Source organism: Eupeodes corollae, chromosome 1 (genome assembly GCF_945859685.1).
Source record: "Eupeodes corollae chromosome 1, idEupCoro1.1, whole genome shotgun sequence".
NCBI lineage: Eukaryota > Metazoa > Arthropoda > Insecta > Diptera > Syrphidae > Eupeodes > Eupeodes corollae.
Window position 1 is genome coordinate 276,888,163 of NC_079147.1, and position 16,987 is coordinate 276,905,149.

Sequence of the window (16,987 nt, forward strand, 5' to 3'; positions counted from 1 at the left end):
AAAAACTCAGCTTGATGTCAATGGGGATTTTGTAAAAATTGAGGCAGAGGCGTCAAAAATGGATTTGATTGTTAATGAGGGCGAAACAAGTACATGCTGTCATCAAGAAAGAACCTAAAACTCCAGCGTCTCGTTTCAAAACATCACAATCAAAAAACGCAGCTTTGAGATGGTTAAAGACTGTCTACTTAGACTCCGCTATGAACACAGAAAACAACACCAGCGCTGAGATCAAACGAAGAACTACTCTAGCTATAACCGCTGCTTCAAAGTCTTCTCTCGAGCAACCAAAGTGTCGCTATATTATAAGAGATTCATCATCCCCGGAGTGGGTTGCGTAGTGGAAAAAGATAGCGTATAAGATGGCACACATAAGTGGAAAGTGACCCAACTTGGAGTTTGCAACTGGACACATATAGCTAGTAACTGAAATAGACGGAGAAATTTGTAGGGTAAGCCACTATTGCACATAGGACTGTAGTGCCTTAAGTAAGTAAGTAAGTAACAATAAAGAAGAAAAATACTGGGCGTTTGCTTAAAGCCAACAGAGCTTACTCTACTCTTTTAAGTCTATTAAGATCCAGCAATATAACCATAACTTCTAAGCTGCTGTTGTAGGGGAAGATGATTCTGAAATTGCTTACACATGTATCGAAAGGAAAATCTTACGGAGAATGGTTGACCTTTTTTGTGAGTGAGGACGAGGACTACATAGAAGTGGATATCGGCACAAAAATTAAGCTCGGTGGACTTCGGTGGGCTGGACACCTAGCTAGCATGAGCAAAGAGAATCAAGCGTAGAAAGTCCTTTGTAGTACATTTAAGGCAAAGTGACAGCGTGACAAACCATGGTAACGCTGAAGAGATGGAATAGACCAGAACGCCCGTAGGCTTGGAGTACGCAACAGAATGGTGTCGCCTGACTAGTGATCGGGGTAGATGGAGATTATTCTTGAATGAGGATAGAAGAGGATTCCGGTTGTAGAGCCGAGGAAGACGATAAGTCTTTGTTTTATTTTTTGTTTAGCAAAATAACCGTGACTTCAATTTGGATCGATCGATTGGATCGAATATGATAACTTTTAATTCAAGCATGACTAAATCCCAATTTTTTTTTTAAATGAGCAAACACTTAAAGGTTTTGTATAGCTTTAATATGCAAAAGACACAGTGTGAATATTAGGAAAAGAGGAAAGGGTTGGATAGGAGGTTGGCGGTGTGCATTGATTCTGAATTCCTGAACATTGCAATGAATGGGAAAGAAAGATCGTGGCAAGGCATTCCACATTCGCATAGTACGGCTACAAAATTAATCTCTTTACTTTATAGTACGGACGAAGTTGGGCTCAAGCGTAAACTGATGAGCATTCCTAGAAGCGCGGGTATTACGATTAAATTGTACAGGAATAAAATACTTTTCTTTGAACACTTGGTCCAAGAGGCTTTAATAAGTTACTTGAGCACCAGCACAAAGGTTTTGCAGATTGTAGCCAGATTAGACGGAGGGAAAAATTTCTTGCATCTTCTCAAAAAACCTAGAAATCTTGCGGAATTTTTGACAACATCGCGTATGTGATGTGATGGCTCCACCTATGTTGATTGCTGATGCACATTCCGACGATGTCGAGATTTTCAGTTTCGTTGATGCAAGTGCCACTCATAGGTAGTGGCATAGAGGGTATATCTCGCTTTAACGATACAAGACGGCATTGGGGTTTTGAAGCATTAAAATTCCATTTTTGCCCCATTGCACAATATTGTGTGGGTCGGAATTAAATGAGCTAATAATATATTGCCAGTTCCACATCTGAAGAGAAGGGTTGTAAGTCCTGAAACGAATATGAAAAGCTAAGCGTGCTTTCGTCAGAGAAACAATATGTTGTATTAGAAGTAGCAAACAGGAGATCATTCATAAAATTGAAGAAAAGTGTCGGATGCAAAACGGAGCCCTGGGGCACACTAGCATTTATTTCATGGGTTTTAGCCTTGAATCCTTTTCCATGACTTTGGAAAGAAGGGACTTTAATGCTATCGGTCAACTATTTGCGGGAGAAGAAGGTTCGCCTTTTTTGGCTGAACAATTGCAGTTCTCCATCCACTCGGAACGAGCCTAATAGAATAGAATATATGGAAAAGCTTACTCAGTGGTCTTACTAGCGTGGAAGAATGTTGAGATCTTTAAGAACTCTCTCCACAGTTAGAGTACGAAAAAATATTGATCCCATAGAGTCATTTACGCGTTCAAGAACTGCTAGAGCCAAGACACCATTTGGTAAGGTGAAATTTTTGCGAACTGCCTTTCAAACAAGTTAACTTTATTAAAAGAGCTAACTAAGGGAGTGCCACTGACAACAAGCGTAGGAACCAAGAAAGACTTTTTCATATTTTTTACGAATGACCAAAAATTCGTACTGCCTTTGGGACATTGCAATATTATTAGCCGTAATTTTTGGTCCTGCAAAAATTTGGTCTGTCGAATATTGGGTTAGTTTATAGCTCGAATCCAACCATTTTAGTTTCTACGAAATTTCAGTTGCAAGGTTAATAAATACAAAGCCCTCTCCGACATTTGCTAGTGAGTCACATTTTTAATAAACAAAAGAAAACCAAACTATTAAAATTTGCTTAAGTAACATAATTTGAAGCCATGATAGCTATCGTCATGTCTTAGCTTAAGCATAAATAATCATTTTTAATCAACGATACAAAGCATAAGTGATTATTAAACCGAATAAAGTTTGTTTTTGTCGAAAAGAGCTCGATAAATAAAAAAACTCATCTATCATAATATGTTTATGCTAAAAAGATTGAAACTGTTTATTTGTGCGTCGTTTATGTTTTTGTAGATGTGAACTTTGTTTTTTCGTTACAAACGTTTAATTTCGATTATCGACTAAAAAATAAACTTAAATTTATCCTTAAACTTTAATGTTAACATGTTTAAGTCTCTATAATACACAATTATTATTTTTGTTGGCTTAATGCAATATCCTAGACCATTATATATTATTATATAATAATTCTACATCATTTTATATTACATATACATTGCACACAAAACTCAGAACTCAAAAAGTCATAAATCGTTTACCAGACAAGGATATATGCATCTACATACATACATATATATGATTACAAACACAAAATCACAGAGAACACACAACAAACAACGAAACGTACAACCAATCTATCCTTTTCCACGTCCTTATCCTCATCTTCATCCTCGTACTTGTGGCTCTAACTGTGTGCGCCTTCTTCATCTACATCACCCTATATTTGTAAACCTTCATAACGGGTATGAAAGTATGTTAGTGTACTGTACAATATAACATGAACTAAACATGCCTTCCATTCCAATTCGAACTATGCTCAAGCCCATTGTGCCGTAAGCCATTCCGATTTCACTATACATAACATATATATATATAACGGTACATTGGTCTTGGCTGAATTTGAAAGTCACAACTAAGAAGAACCCATATTCATTTCACATATTCCGCTCCATGCATCATTTGACTCTTGGCCAAAATGACATCCTCCGCGTACTATATATCGGGTATGCTCCTACCCGCCGGATGATGTGTGTTTTGACAACTGCCACTGCCATTTGTAATCGTTGACACTGTTGCCGCCGCCACCATGGCTGTTGCCTTATTTTTGGCACAACTTGCATCATGATGGTAGATGTGCTCACACAATTTCGGCTCGGAACTGGAAAATTTGTCCAGAAAGCTGGCACTGCTGCCCTCTTCATTGCCATTGCCATTCTCGCGAATCGTCAGATTCAAATCACTGTTCTTGCTGAACGATGTCGTTACGTGATGCGGTTGATGTGGTGACGAAAAGGATTTCTGCATGGCGTGTAAACTACCCGAACTGACAGTGCGTTCGAGTATTTCGCCCCAGTATTTCTCGGAGAGGCCTTCGATATCTGGCCTTTGCATGCCGTGTTGTGGGGCATAATGATGGTGATGGCTGCGCAGCGAGTACGTATGCAGGTGAGGGGTTATTCGGCCTCCGATGACGCTAGCAGCACCACTGTGAGGCGGTCGAGACGTTGGCGGCTCCGGTGGCATTGGTAGTGTTGTTATGTCACATTCAGAGTTCATATGGCAGCAGGGAGACTTGTGGTCTGGTGTGTCTTCGGCGGGACACCACTGCAAAGATACATAGAAATTGATTATGTTAATAAGATTGTATTATAACGTATATATGTTGTTGTGGGCGGTAAGGTAGGTGCATACATATATATTATCAAATCAATCAATTGCATTTTTCAATAAAGAGTGTTTTGAATATTAGTTCCAGAAATCAAAACCGTTTTCGACAGATGTGGTATTTGCATATGAGAATAATTTCAATTTTCAGATAAATTCTAAACCTTACCCATCAGCCATCAAAGAATCATGCTACAAACATTCACCCCAATTAACAGCATTTTCAAACATCTATGAATATCAAGAAAGTGGAAATTGATAAATTGCTTTTATGACAGGTCTTGAAAAGGATACCTTGGTTCCTTTTATAGTTATGTGTGGGATGTCCCTAATAAGCTAAAGAATTTTCTAGAAATGAGCAAAAAAAATAAAACAAACTCAATTTATTTTCGGGCTGATTCATTCATATTTTACATTTTTTTACTTGTTTCGAAGAAATTGAGTTTTTGAATATTTAAAAACAAAAACAATTTATCAAAGTTACAAGGAAAACGAATTCTATGATGTTTAAAAGTTGCCCTCCGATGAATGACTTTTTAAAACAAAAAAAACGAATAAAAACCAATTAGTGTCCATCTATTAACTTCAAAATGTTAAAATAGAATTAACATTTGGCGCTATTTCAAAAACTATAGCTTGGAGAATGTTTTTGAGTTAGCTACCCAATGTTGCCACTTTTCACCATTTTTTGAAGTTGGATTTTATTGCATTTTTAAGTACATCAACTTTAATAGACAAACTAAACGTTTTGTAATAAATTTTTTTTTAGTTTTGAGCAAACCGCTATTGGGACAGCTGTCACTTTTAAAGCTACCTTTTGTTGACATTTGACTATAGTAGAAACTACGATCTCCCAAAAATAGAAGGATACACTCTTCAAAACTGCATTGAAATAGTTAAATTTTTAATATAAAAATGCAAAAAATGCACAGTTTGCAAAACTGAAGCACTTGGGTTTCAAAATCCTCAAAGTTCAGTTAACACACAAGAACTCAAGAGGGATAAATCAACAATAACGCCTTCTTTATTCTAAATTATTAAGTTTATTTCCAACGATCCCAATTTTGAAAAGGAAAAGTTTCTTTATTGGTTTTCTAGATCTTTTCAAAATTTTAAGACTTTTTTGTTCGGGCCCACAAGATATTAATGATTTTAAAGATACATATCGAAGGCACCAAATTAGGTCCAAATATTTTTCAGTGGAAACCGCAATATCTTACTTGTAAGATCGCACTAGGAGTTGAAAGCATTTTCCCGAAGTAACAACAAGCAGTAACAGTAGCTGATGAAGCTTCTGCAGCTATTTTATCTACTTCTTTAACACTCGAGCCTTTTATTTATTCAAATGTTGTTAATTTTAAAATGTTGAAGCTATTTTTCGGTTGGAAGTCATGTTTTCGAATTTCAAACACAATCCGCATTGATCTTTCTTTGGGACATAAAAGCTTAAATTAAAGTGAAAGTTAATACATCACAATGTTGTCTTGATGTTGCTTTATAATCGTAATCTCTAATAATGTGAATCAACTAATAAAAAAGACTCGATGTGTTCCTTTACACATATTTTTGAGTTTTCTCTTAATTCATTTACTTGCCTTAAATGGTGTCCTCTTTTATCTAGATTTAAGATTAATTCGTTGCTAAATGCAATCTTGTCGAATACTGCCCGTATCGTTTCTACGCAGATTGAAAATATATTTAAGACCATTTTTTGGCAAACTTGGACTTTAATCTTGAGTCAAAATTAAATTATACTATCTAGTGCATGTCCTTTTTGAAGTTCCACCAACAAGAGTTCGTTTTTTATCAATATTTTCTACAACCATTGATAAGAAGTCCCAATGGCTTTTTCTGCATCAGAGTTTATAAAAGCTTTTAAAAGGACCACACATGGAATCTTTTCAAATTTTGCCTTTACAATTTCATCCAACCTTTTGGCATACGTTTTTCTTCTTTTAAAAAAACCGTTTGATGAAGATAAAGGTTTTCCTGAAATTTTTAAAACTTTTTGGCTTGATTCCGTTTACAAAGTTTCTGATTGAGTGGGCGCTTTATTTCAGAATAGATTTTCAGATTTTCGGGAGTATGTGATATAGTGGAAATTCTGGAATCAAACGAATATTTGTTGTCAAGGGTATATTCGCTTTCACTGTCTTAAAAGGGCTATATTTTTTATTTTCGATATTAAGTTATTGTAAGCAGTCCGTTTTGTCAAACTGATAATTTTGACATTTCTGGACGTTTCAAGGTCCCTAAGGTCGAAATATGAGATTTTTAGAGATATGTCTGTGCTTCCGTGTGTACTTACGTGCGTAGCGTACGTCCGTACGTTCGCGAAGTTTTTTTCGTAGTTCATAGCTCAAGAACCAATAAAGAAATCGGCTTCAAATTAATTTTGTTATACAGATGCAGAAATGACTCTCAAGAAAATTGAGTGTGTGGTTTTTTAACCATAGCAATTTAAAAAACAGGTGAAAATACCAAAATATCTCATGAATCAATAATTCGACTTGACTTGGATTTTGTATTATAAATTGTAACGTGATACCCAACTAGTAATTATTTGAAAAAAAAAATCCAATTAACGGTTTTTTTATTAATTAAAAAAACTGAAAAATTAAATATTTGCCACCTCGAATATTTTACGAAAAAAAAAAAACCAACGTTTTTGACATCTGGTAAAATTTTGAGTAAATCGAATTGACAGTTTTATAAAAAAAATAAAATCAAAAAAAAATAATACTGAAAGTTGGTAAAAATTGATTTCCGACTCAAATATATTTTCAAAAATTAAAAACATTATCTTCAAATTTTGTATAAAAATCCAACAGTCAGTTTTTTCATTTAAAATTAAAATCTACAAAAAATAGTACCCAAATGCTACTAAAAGTGATAAAAACTGGTTTATGACTAAAACTATTTTATCAATCAATTTTTTAGCAATATTTAACTAACTAACTTTTTAAACAAAACAGGAAAACCTAAAAACCTTTTCATTGACAGACAGGATGGAAAATTATCAGTGTGGTCGCATCCCACAATCTTTTAGTAATTAAATTTACTCCAAACGTTTGATGACTTTTATGTTAAAAGTTTTCGAGTTCAGTTTCAAAATTTCAATTTCAAAACTTGTCATTTTAAAAATTTAAGTAAATTAATTTTCCCCACTTAAAGTTTGTTACACACTGTTATAAGTTATACCAGAAGAAGAATTGTTATACCCGTGACATGAAGGTTAGTGCGTAAGACTGTCAAGAGGCTCCTTTATTAATCATTTGCTGTACGACACCAGATTGACAATTACAGACAAAGTGGGTAATCACCCTCGAAACTACTTACAAACAGTGAAGGACAAAAGTGATCACTGCTGACAGGCTGCTTTAGTGAAGATTTCGAACGAACGCATCGAGTTGTAGAAATACGTTGCAACGCACTTTTACAATGACATTAAGATGCGCTGGCCTCGATTTACCAACGCCCTTGCGAGAGAACTTCGTTCGAGTGACATAGCCCCACCAAACAATAGAAAACTGACATATACAGATATTGACTAACATTTACAACAGATGGACGAAACAATAAAACGAACGATGAACGGGCAATACCAAAGTACAAAGAACGGGACCAAATGGACGTCTGTTGACTCACAACGTAACGTAGGCACAAGAGTGGGTTACTGACAGGACTCAAACAACTCAGGACAACGCAAATAGATCCAGAAGAAGCCATCTTTGACGATGACTTTTACATAATTGAAGATCCGCAGGAAAAAGTAGAGGCGGTGGGAGCTGCTATCCACCAAGTGGACAAGGTGAATGTTACCATTTGCCCCAACCACGACCTGGAAAACAAAGCCCTACTTAATCACTTTTACCTCCGTAATGATATCACACATTGGCGATCTTAGAACAGCGGTTTCATGCGGTTCAATGACGATTCCTTGGCAAATGCCATAATCGCCGAGCAAACCAACCGGACCAAGTCCCTTGTTAGTGACGAAGGTTGAGCTTCAGCTCATCTTCAATTCAATAAAAAATAACAAGTCAGCAGGTGTCGATGGTATATCCAACGTTGTACTAAGACATTTACCAACGGAAGCAATTGACATTTACACCACACTCGTCAATAATGCACTGAACAATGCATATTATCCAGTGCATTGGAAGACCGCTGTGGTTCATCCTCTCCCGAAAAAGGGAAAGGACAACTCCAACCCGTCAAATCTTCGGTCTATAAGTCTTCTTCCGAGCATCAGCAAAGTTTTCGAAAAGATCATTAATAGGGCTCTGACTAAATGGGCTGCGGACAACAAAATAATTCCGGATAAACAGTTCGGGATCATGACACAATTCATGCTGCGTCTGGTCTAAGCTCGTTTCTGATATTCAATAGAATAAATCAAAACAACAATGCATAGGTGCTGGTCTGGTTGATTTGGAAAAGGCTTTTGACACCGAAGAGGGTCTTCACCTAAAACTGAGCAGGCTTTGCATAAGCAAGCCATTGTTGTATATTCTTTATGTTATGCTTAGCGGTAGAAAGTTTGTTGCCAACATTCTCAATTAAAAATGGTCCTCATACGGTCGATGATCGTTTATGGTTGTCCTGTGTGGTTCAACGTTGTTCCTTCTTATGTGGAGAGTGTTAACGACGCAACAGAATTAACAATTTCGTGATAAAATTCGTTGGAGGTCATATTGCACGAGCTATATCTTCGACCAACAATTACATTTCGGGCGTTCTATCTGAACTACGAGTATTTTGATAGTACACGCTTGAGCGGCTTGATTCCAACAGAGGAATTCCTCTTTTTAGATAAATGCGGTCTAATACAGCATAGATAGGCGGTTCTGCTAATCTACCATTCAGATGAATAACCGTGGATAGGCGACTCCTGTACAATCGGGACGTCATGACACAAGGCGTTTAGTAGTGCTGCGTTTGAACGGCGCCGAACTGGTAGGGTGAAGCAGCAGAACCAGTTTTGGTGACTTCTATAGGGCATTGATAGTGGGTAGTCGGGATGGGGTTTTAAGCCTTGGCCGGCTTACCTATACTTGGTTTTTAGTTCAGGTTTAGTGTGTGTGTGTCAACAACCACCTCTTGTGGAATGATCACATACGCGATGTCGCCAAAAATTCCGCAAGGTGTTTGGGTTTTCTTAGGCGATGCAAGAAATATTTCACCCCTTCTGATCGGGCTGTTATATACAAGACTTATACTCGTATATGTCCAAAGCTTGATTATAACTCCCATCTATAAACTGGTGCTCCTGCATCTTACTTAAGCCTCTGGGATAGTATTGACCGCAGAGCTTTTAAAATGATAGATGATAATATCATCATAAGTTCATTTACTTCGCTTGAACATCGTCGTATGGTCTCTTCCTGACCCTTTTTTATCGATATTTTAAAGGATTATGCTCTAGTGAAATAGCTAGTTGCATTTCTCCCCTTAAATAGATCAACCGTAATATTCAAGCTTCTAGGAATGTTCATCTGTATACCCTCGAGCCCAACTTCGGCCGTACTGTCAAATACAAGGATTCGTTCTTTAGCTGTACTACGCGCATGTGGAATGCCTTACCACACTCTGTCTTTCCTAGTCATTGCAATATTCTGTAATTCGAAACCAATGTGCACCGATATCTCCTTTTAAACCCTCTCTCCTCTTCCTAGTGCTCGCACTGTGCCTCTGCATAATAAGGGTAGTAATATCCCCTTGAGTGTGTGCTTATTATAAAAAAAAATAAGTCACAAGGCCGTAGTTTTCAAAGGACTGTTGTCCCACCTAATTCATTTATTTTAAACCACTTTGCACCACAACTAGAAGGATGCACGTTTCAAAACTGCATTGAAATGGTCAAATTTTCACTAAAAAAATTTAAACTATTTTGAAGTCACAGTTTGCAAAACTAAATTACTTGCCCCTCAAAGCCCTTAAAGCTAACACAGGTCGTGTCTTTGCTAGTTGGCCCTTGAACTGCCTCAAAATAATCAAGATTTTCATTGAAAATTCATTTTTAGTGATAAGCCATTTTTACGTTAACAAGTAGAATTGTCAAATTTGGGGAATGGTTGTTCAAAAACTGGACCATTCTCAACGTTTAGTCTTAGCGATTCGGTTTTTGGCTGGCGGTATACTTATTAAAAAATAAAGCAATTTTCACGGTAAATGGGAGAAATATGTTTATTTCAAAAATTCACAATTTTGAAAGAAAAGTTTCTTTATTGGCTTCTTATGAATACAAATTTTAAGACTTTTTTGTTTGTCCCCACAATCAGTTCAATGCTTTAAATATACGTCACATAATTCGTTAAGTATCGAGTTCGTTTGAATGAAGTTGTTATTGATTTCTAAACATCATATTCCAATCACTTATTGGAAACCCGAAAACATATTTAGATTTTTACCCCGTGAAGATAGAACCTTTAAATGATTAAAAGGCCAAAAGAGGGGACATTTTTAAATTTTCCATCCGTTTAAATATAATCTCATTATTTTGGGCAAATAATTTCCTTTTAAAGGTGAAATCCTCCCAAAGTACTATCAAAACAAAATATAATATAAAATCAAATCTAAATCAAATTTTATTTTAATGCATTTAAACCGTAAAGAAAAACAAAAAAGAAGTCAAATCCAATTACTTTTTGTTTAATACTTCTTTGTGACACCTACTACGTGGCCATGGCCATGTCATGGATAAGATTTTTATTTGGTAACAACAACAAAAAAGCAATTGCTTCAAAAGCAAACGAAAAAAAGGACCTAAAAGTCAAAAAATTGTGCGTATACATGTACCTATTCATCAGCTATGCTATAAAGCTATACAAAGATATATGGGTCCTTATTTTTCCTTAGGATTCTTTCGTTTTTTTCGTTTGGGTATATGGCACGAAAGTATGAATAAGATTTCCTTCAACTCTATGCATTTAATATGAAGGACCAGAGGATGAATTGTCACAAGGTTATGTGCTCGCATCAATGCCAAGGAGTGATGTGTTTCCTTCTTCCTTTTTTTTTTTGAGTTGCTTTTTGGTGAAGGACATGCTACATATGTTCATAGATATAGCTTGAGTCCTTTTTCTTGTTGTTTTGTTTGAGTTAGAATATATCTATGGAAATTATGTTGATTACTCGTTCGTTGTGTGAGAGGAGCTTGGGTTGAATTGGATATTTTCCAAAGGACTTTTTTATATTTTTGAAAAATCCTTTCCTTTTTATTTGAACACAATATTCCTTTGATCGGTAATGGTGGCCTTCTGTCATTTTGTGTTCAAAGGCTAAGTGAACAGAGGTGGTACTTCCTTATGGTAAAATATTTACAACTTACAGAGAATGAAATTTAGTTTTGTTTGTGATTGAAGACCCGAAAAAATCTTTTGTGTTGAAGATACTCTTTTTTTATGACAAGGGCCATTTCAATTAGCATTGAAGTTGTTTATAGCGGAAGTAACTCCTTATAGCCAGGGACACATTAAAGTTTTGTTAAAGGAGATTCATTCTTCAGTTTGTTGTAAATGAGGTCGAAGGGCAAGTTTAGTGGGCATAATGTGTTAGAATTGAATCTTCTTTTAACGTCTATCAATGAAAGGAATTTTAGCTTAGAACGTTTAGGTTTGAAATATTGGAAAAGCTTACTACGACTACAACAGTCAATCTTCTTTTTAATATTTTTTGTTATTCTCGATTCTAGGCCATCACACATTTTGAATGGAAATAAATTCTTTACTGCAAAAAATAAAATATTTATTCTTCTACATTCAACTCGGATGAAGATAATAAATTACAACGACAAATGAAATGAATAGAACCCATATTTACGAGCGTTTTGTGGAACTATATAAAATAAATTCCGGACCGGATATCCGTCAATATCATATCAAAATCGAGTATCAATAGCGAAATTCTACAGATGGCTGCATGGTGATTAAGAGTCGCTTGATGAATCACTTGAACGCAAATCATTTTTATCAATTAAAGTTCACTTCAATTAATCAATAAAAATTGAAAATATGCCACACATCATAAATTATAATTCCACATCACATTTATACATTTTATTATTGTTTGAAAGCTTACCCGATTCGGCAGTAAATGGCGACTGAGTCTCCGGAACTGCGAATTCAGCAGCCAATACAAAAATGGATTCCAAAAACTATTACTAAGCGCAGTCCATGTAACAATGAAGTCTAAAAACGGCGGAAGCTGCAAAGAAAAAGGGTGAAAACAATTAAAATTTCCATTTCATGGTGCGATGCACACTTTTTGGTTCATAGTTTCACATCACACAGAAGATAGAATAACGGTTTCTAGGTAAAAAGTTGTTAAATACATAGTTACCAACTATACCTGAGAAAATACATACATCCATACATACAAAACACTATGAAGCATGAAACAACCAAAATAAAAGTTACCTTGGACCCAGTACACGCAGTCACAATTTCCTGTATTGTCCAGGGCGTTACCATCACAATAAAGCCCAAGGACATGGCGGCCATTGATCGGGATGTTGACCCGTTGTTCAATTGCTTCTCTTGAATCGGAACAATCTATGAATATAAAAGAAGACAAAATGGAAAATATTGATGTGAATTTAACAAACTATGTAAAAGCTTCCACACCGGCCGCCGACAAACGACTACCACCACACCGGCCGGCCGGCTGGACAAGTTATTATTTTGATAGTCATTAATTGGAAAATATTCTTTACAATACAGGGTGATATAGAGGAACCTACAATAAAAAAAATTGTGGGTTTTTCAACACAATATTCACTTAATCAAAATTGATACAGAGGTTTTGTTTGTTTTTTAATTTCGTGTTTCAATAAAATGGCGCCCGACGGGGAACAAAAATAATTTTAAACTCAAAATAAATCAATCAATTTAGGAAAAGCTTTTTTTAAAATGTGGCTTAAATGGAACAAAGAATCTGTCAAAAATAGTAAAGGTTGATTTTTTGGCTGTAATTGTTTACATTTTTCTTCGTAAATTGAATTGATTTACTTTGAATCTAAAATGTTTTTTGATTTACGTTGCGCGCCGTCTTAGGAGAATAGAAATTCATCGAATATGAGAATGAAGTTAGGTAGAATATGAATAAAAAACGGTTATTCGAAAGATCTTTAAGAGTTTGCATACAATGATTCAAAGGATGGACTTATATCATGAAAATTTCACAGAAAAAAGCAAACGGAAATAAGATTTGTTGAAAATACTGTTTGAAGAGCTATGTATTTTTTATTTGTGGTTTTTAGTTCATAAATTTAAAACACTTTTAGAATTGAATTTATATTTTTACAAATTAATTTATATGTATTTATATTTTTCATCCCTGTTCCTGTTTTTCCTGTTTTCGAAGTAATGTTGTCCGGAAGGAAAGCACTTTTCATGGCAAGAATTACTCTTGGAAGATTTGTCAATTCCTTGCAAGAGGCAGTACAGATGAGGAAAACTGTAGATGGCACAGGTACTGATTGAACCCAAGACCTCTGGAATTACAGTTCTACGCACTTCGTTTTAAGTTATTATTTTATCAATAGCTTACCCGCGCAGGAGCTCTTCCAACAAAATATTGCTTACAAGTGAAGTATTTAAAATTAATCAATTATGTCTCAATCTCTCTGAAAATACTCGTAAGCTCAGTTTTTCCCTTTTTTAATTTTCGAATAAAAACGAATGTTTAGCATATAAAATATTTGCAGTGCTTGCCATTTTCAGGATTTGAAAACCAAACAAATTGCACTCTAGTAGTTTTCCCAAAAATCAGTTTTAACCCAAAACAAATCTCCCTTGAAAATTCTTGAGCTACTTTTATAAAACATATAAACATTATTTGAATCAACTCGAAAGCCAAAGGGAAAGATTAGAGCCAGAGACCATTAATCTTCGAAATAATTGGTTATGAGTGTTTCACTTTTCTTAGAATAAGTTTTTATTTTCGGTTTGAGGTGTTTCTAGGGGAGGCCGGAAGGATTGATAAAGACTGATTTGAGCTGCGTTTTGGAGGGTGATACGTACGAAGGATTTATATCTTTATATAGAGTGTTTTTGAGTAAAGCACTAAATTTCGAAGATAAAAAAATAAACAGGTAGAAATATCCATATTTGTAGCATTGAATTGCGGAACTGGGAAAGGTTTTAATAAGTTTTAACTTGTAAGCATTTAATTTCGGGAAATAAAATAAGAAAAAGGTATAATTTGGAAAAAGCAAAGTAAAGAAAAAGTATTAATTTATTATTTTTAAAATAGTTTCAAGCATTAAATTATTGAAAAAAAAGAGGTATGATTGGTATTCTATACATAGAAAGAATTTGCATTCAATTGCGTTGAGTATCCACTGAAAGGCATTTAATTGCGATTTTGGACGGTCATTTGGGAGTTATGACAACATCTGGAATCACTCCTTTCTTCTGTGAGGTGATAGAGAAGTCTCTCATAAGGTCGGGATGGCAGAAGTGGTTGAGAGCATTCAATCTTTATTTGGAATCAGAGGAAATAATCGACCCTAGAAAGAAAAGAAACAAACTACTACATCTGGGTGGACCTCAATTGCAAGACGTATTTTTCAATCTACCAGGAGCGCTCGTTGAAGAAGCAGAGTGGGATGGAAATAACATTGTTAAAGTGTTGATTGAAAAACTGAACAATTATTTTTCGCAAAAAAGAAATTCCATTTTTTACCGTCATTTGTTTCGTTCTTTAAAGCCAGACAGGGATAAAAATGTTTGGCAAGTTCGCATTAAAATTGAGAAATCATGCTTCCAAATGTGACTTCGGTAAAACATGTATAGAATACCAAAACAAAATTCGTCGTGTATAATAGGTTTAAGCGCATTGGTCTCAAGAAACAAAAAGGCACCGTATGGGATTTTCTAAGATTCGCTTTGTTGAGAAATTTAATGACGAAGTTATGGAAAATAATTCTGGGGATTTTGTAGAACACGGTTGCTTTAAGGCTTCAGAAAGCGTCCACATCGTGTCGGGCTCTGTAGGATCTTCAGATGAGTTGATTAAGTGTCGGATTGAGTGAACTTTTATCACGATCATTATAGACTCGATTCAACCTTTTGAGAGAGAAAGATTGGGAAACATTAAATGATGAAAATGCTATTATATGGAATGTTCGCAACAAGTCGGAAAATAAGTTTAGAGCGTACGCTGTGTTGCAATATATTTTGCCGAATATTAAAAAAAATGAAATTAAACGAAAATAAAATTAAACAAATTAACCGCGAAGAAAAACAAGAACCGAATTAAAAGGATTATATCGAGCTGTCAAACGACAGCGGCGAATAAGCGACGAGGCAAAAATTGCAACAGGCAGCAATTTAAGTGCTGCCACCACGACGAGCTCAGAAAGGGGTGGGTTCAGCAATTAACAATCAATCGATGAATCGATTGATAAAGTTGCGTATGGATATGATATCACGTTGATATCAAAATTATTGTTTGATTAAAAATTTGCCACAGGGGCGTTCTTACGTTAAGTAAGAAAAGGGGCGCCAGCAATTTTTTTCTCTGAAATAAAAAAAAAAGGAAATTGCAAACCTTTAAGAAGAAAAAAAAAAAAAAAACCAACACAATAATAAAACCACGATAGAAACAAAAGAAAGAACAAAATGGATACCTTTTAAGATATGTTTATTAACTTAAATATGCCTGAGAAACCTTGCAAAAAGCAGGATGAAAACTCAGGATCTTTTCAAACAATTAAACAAAAGATTTCATAAATTATGGACCGTTAAGGCCTAAATTCCCATCAATAAATTGGGGATTAAAAAAAGAATAAAAAAAATGAATTGTCAAAACGATTTTACACAGAACCAATACAATTTGTACTTATCTTTTTTTTTTGAAAATCCCAAACTAGCAACGAACTTCCTTTTCCTTCTTTATTTTTCCTCAGTCCCGACACTTTTTTTTTTGTAATTTTTCTCAATCTCTTTTTTTTCACACTCTTTGTTCGAATTTCTCAAAAAATTTTGTTATCTGCACTCCTTGAAAGTTTGACAAGAATTGACGGCCAGATCTCAAGATCTGTCCTATCTCTTCTTTACCTCTCCCGCCATTTTAGCTTTCAGCCAATATGGAGTGGCGGATTTCAATCACATCATCAACAGCCAATCGGAGATCGGCATGTTGATCTCAACTTGTGATGAAATTCTCGCGATCCCGCTTACTCGCTCTTCTCTCACAGCTAAATGCAAGTCATCCTGGAATTCGCCGCCCGCTGGATTCAGTTCCAGGTCACGACGATTCCAGGAGCTGCATTCAGCCAGCCCCACTTTCTACCTTGATATCGAACAATGACTATGAAATTTAAGATCGAGAAAAATCTGTACTTTAACTTTAAATTTAACTTTATCTTCAAAACAACCGCGCGAAAGAAAAAAAAAGATAATTACAAATTGGTATCTGTTAATTAAACCCCGAACTAAGTTTCCCGAAACTTAATCGTCCAAAAATTTATGAAATCTTTTTTTTTGTATTACAATTCTTCTTTCAATTTTTTTTTTTTATAACAACATGAACAAAATAATTAAATTAATTAATTAAATTAATAATTAAAGAATATAAATTTACAAAAAAAAGTTTTCTAAAGAGTTAAAGTTGGGCCGTAGGCCATTCTCCACTTGGAGTGACTTCTCATGAAACTTTACGTCTGGACCAGACCGTCCATCTGGTTTGGTTTCACTTCCATGGAAACCATCCTTATTTGAAACCTGAAACGAGACTTGGTATTTTTTTCCTCACGAAAATGA

The 16,987-nt window shown here is 35.2% G+C and overlaps 1 protein-coding gene across 1 annotated transcript in view; it reads right to left on the reverse strand.

The window, feature by feature from the left end:
* Positions 1–2,967: 2,967 nt before the first annotated feature.
* LOC129954264 (trace amine-associated receptor 1) overlaps positions 2,968–16,987 on the reverse strand; it is a 58,400-nt gene continuing 44,380 nt past the window's right edge. Inside the window, 3 exon segments of the mRNA XM_056068071.1 lie at positions 2,968–4,157; positions 12,300–12,425; positions 12,638–12,756. Coding sequence (XP_055924046.1) covers positions 3,483–4,157; positions 12,300–12,425; positions 12,638–12,756 — 920 coding nt within the window. The 3' untranslated portion in view covers positions 2,968–3,482.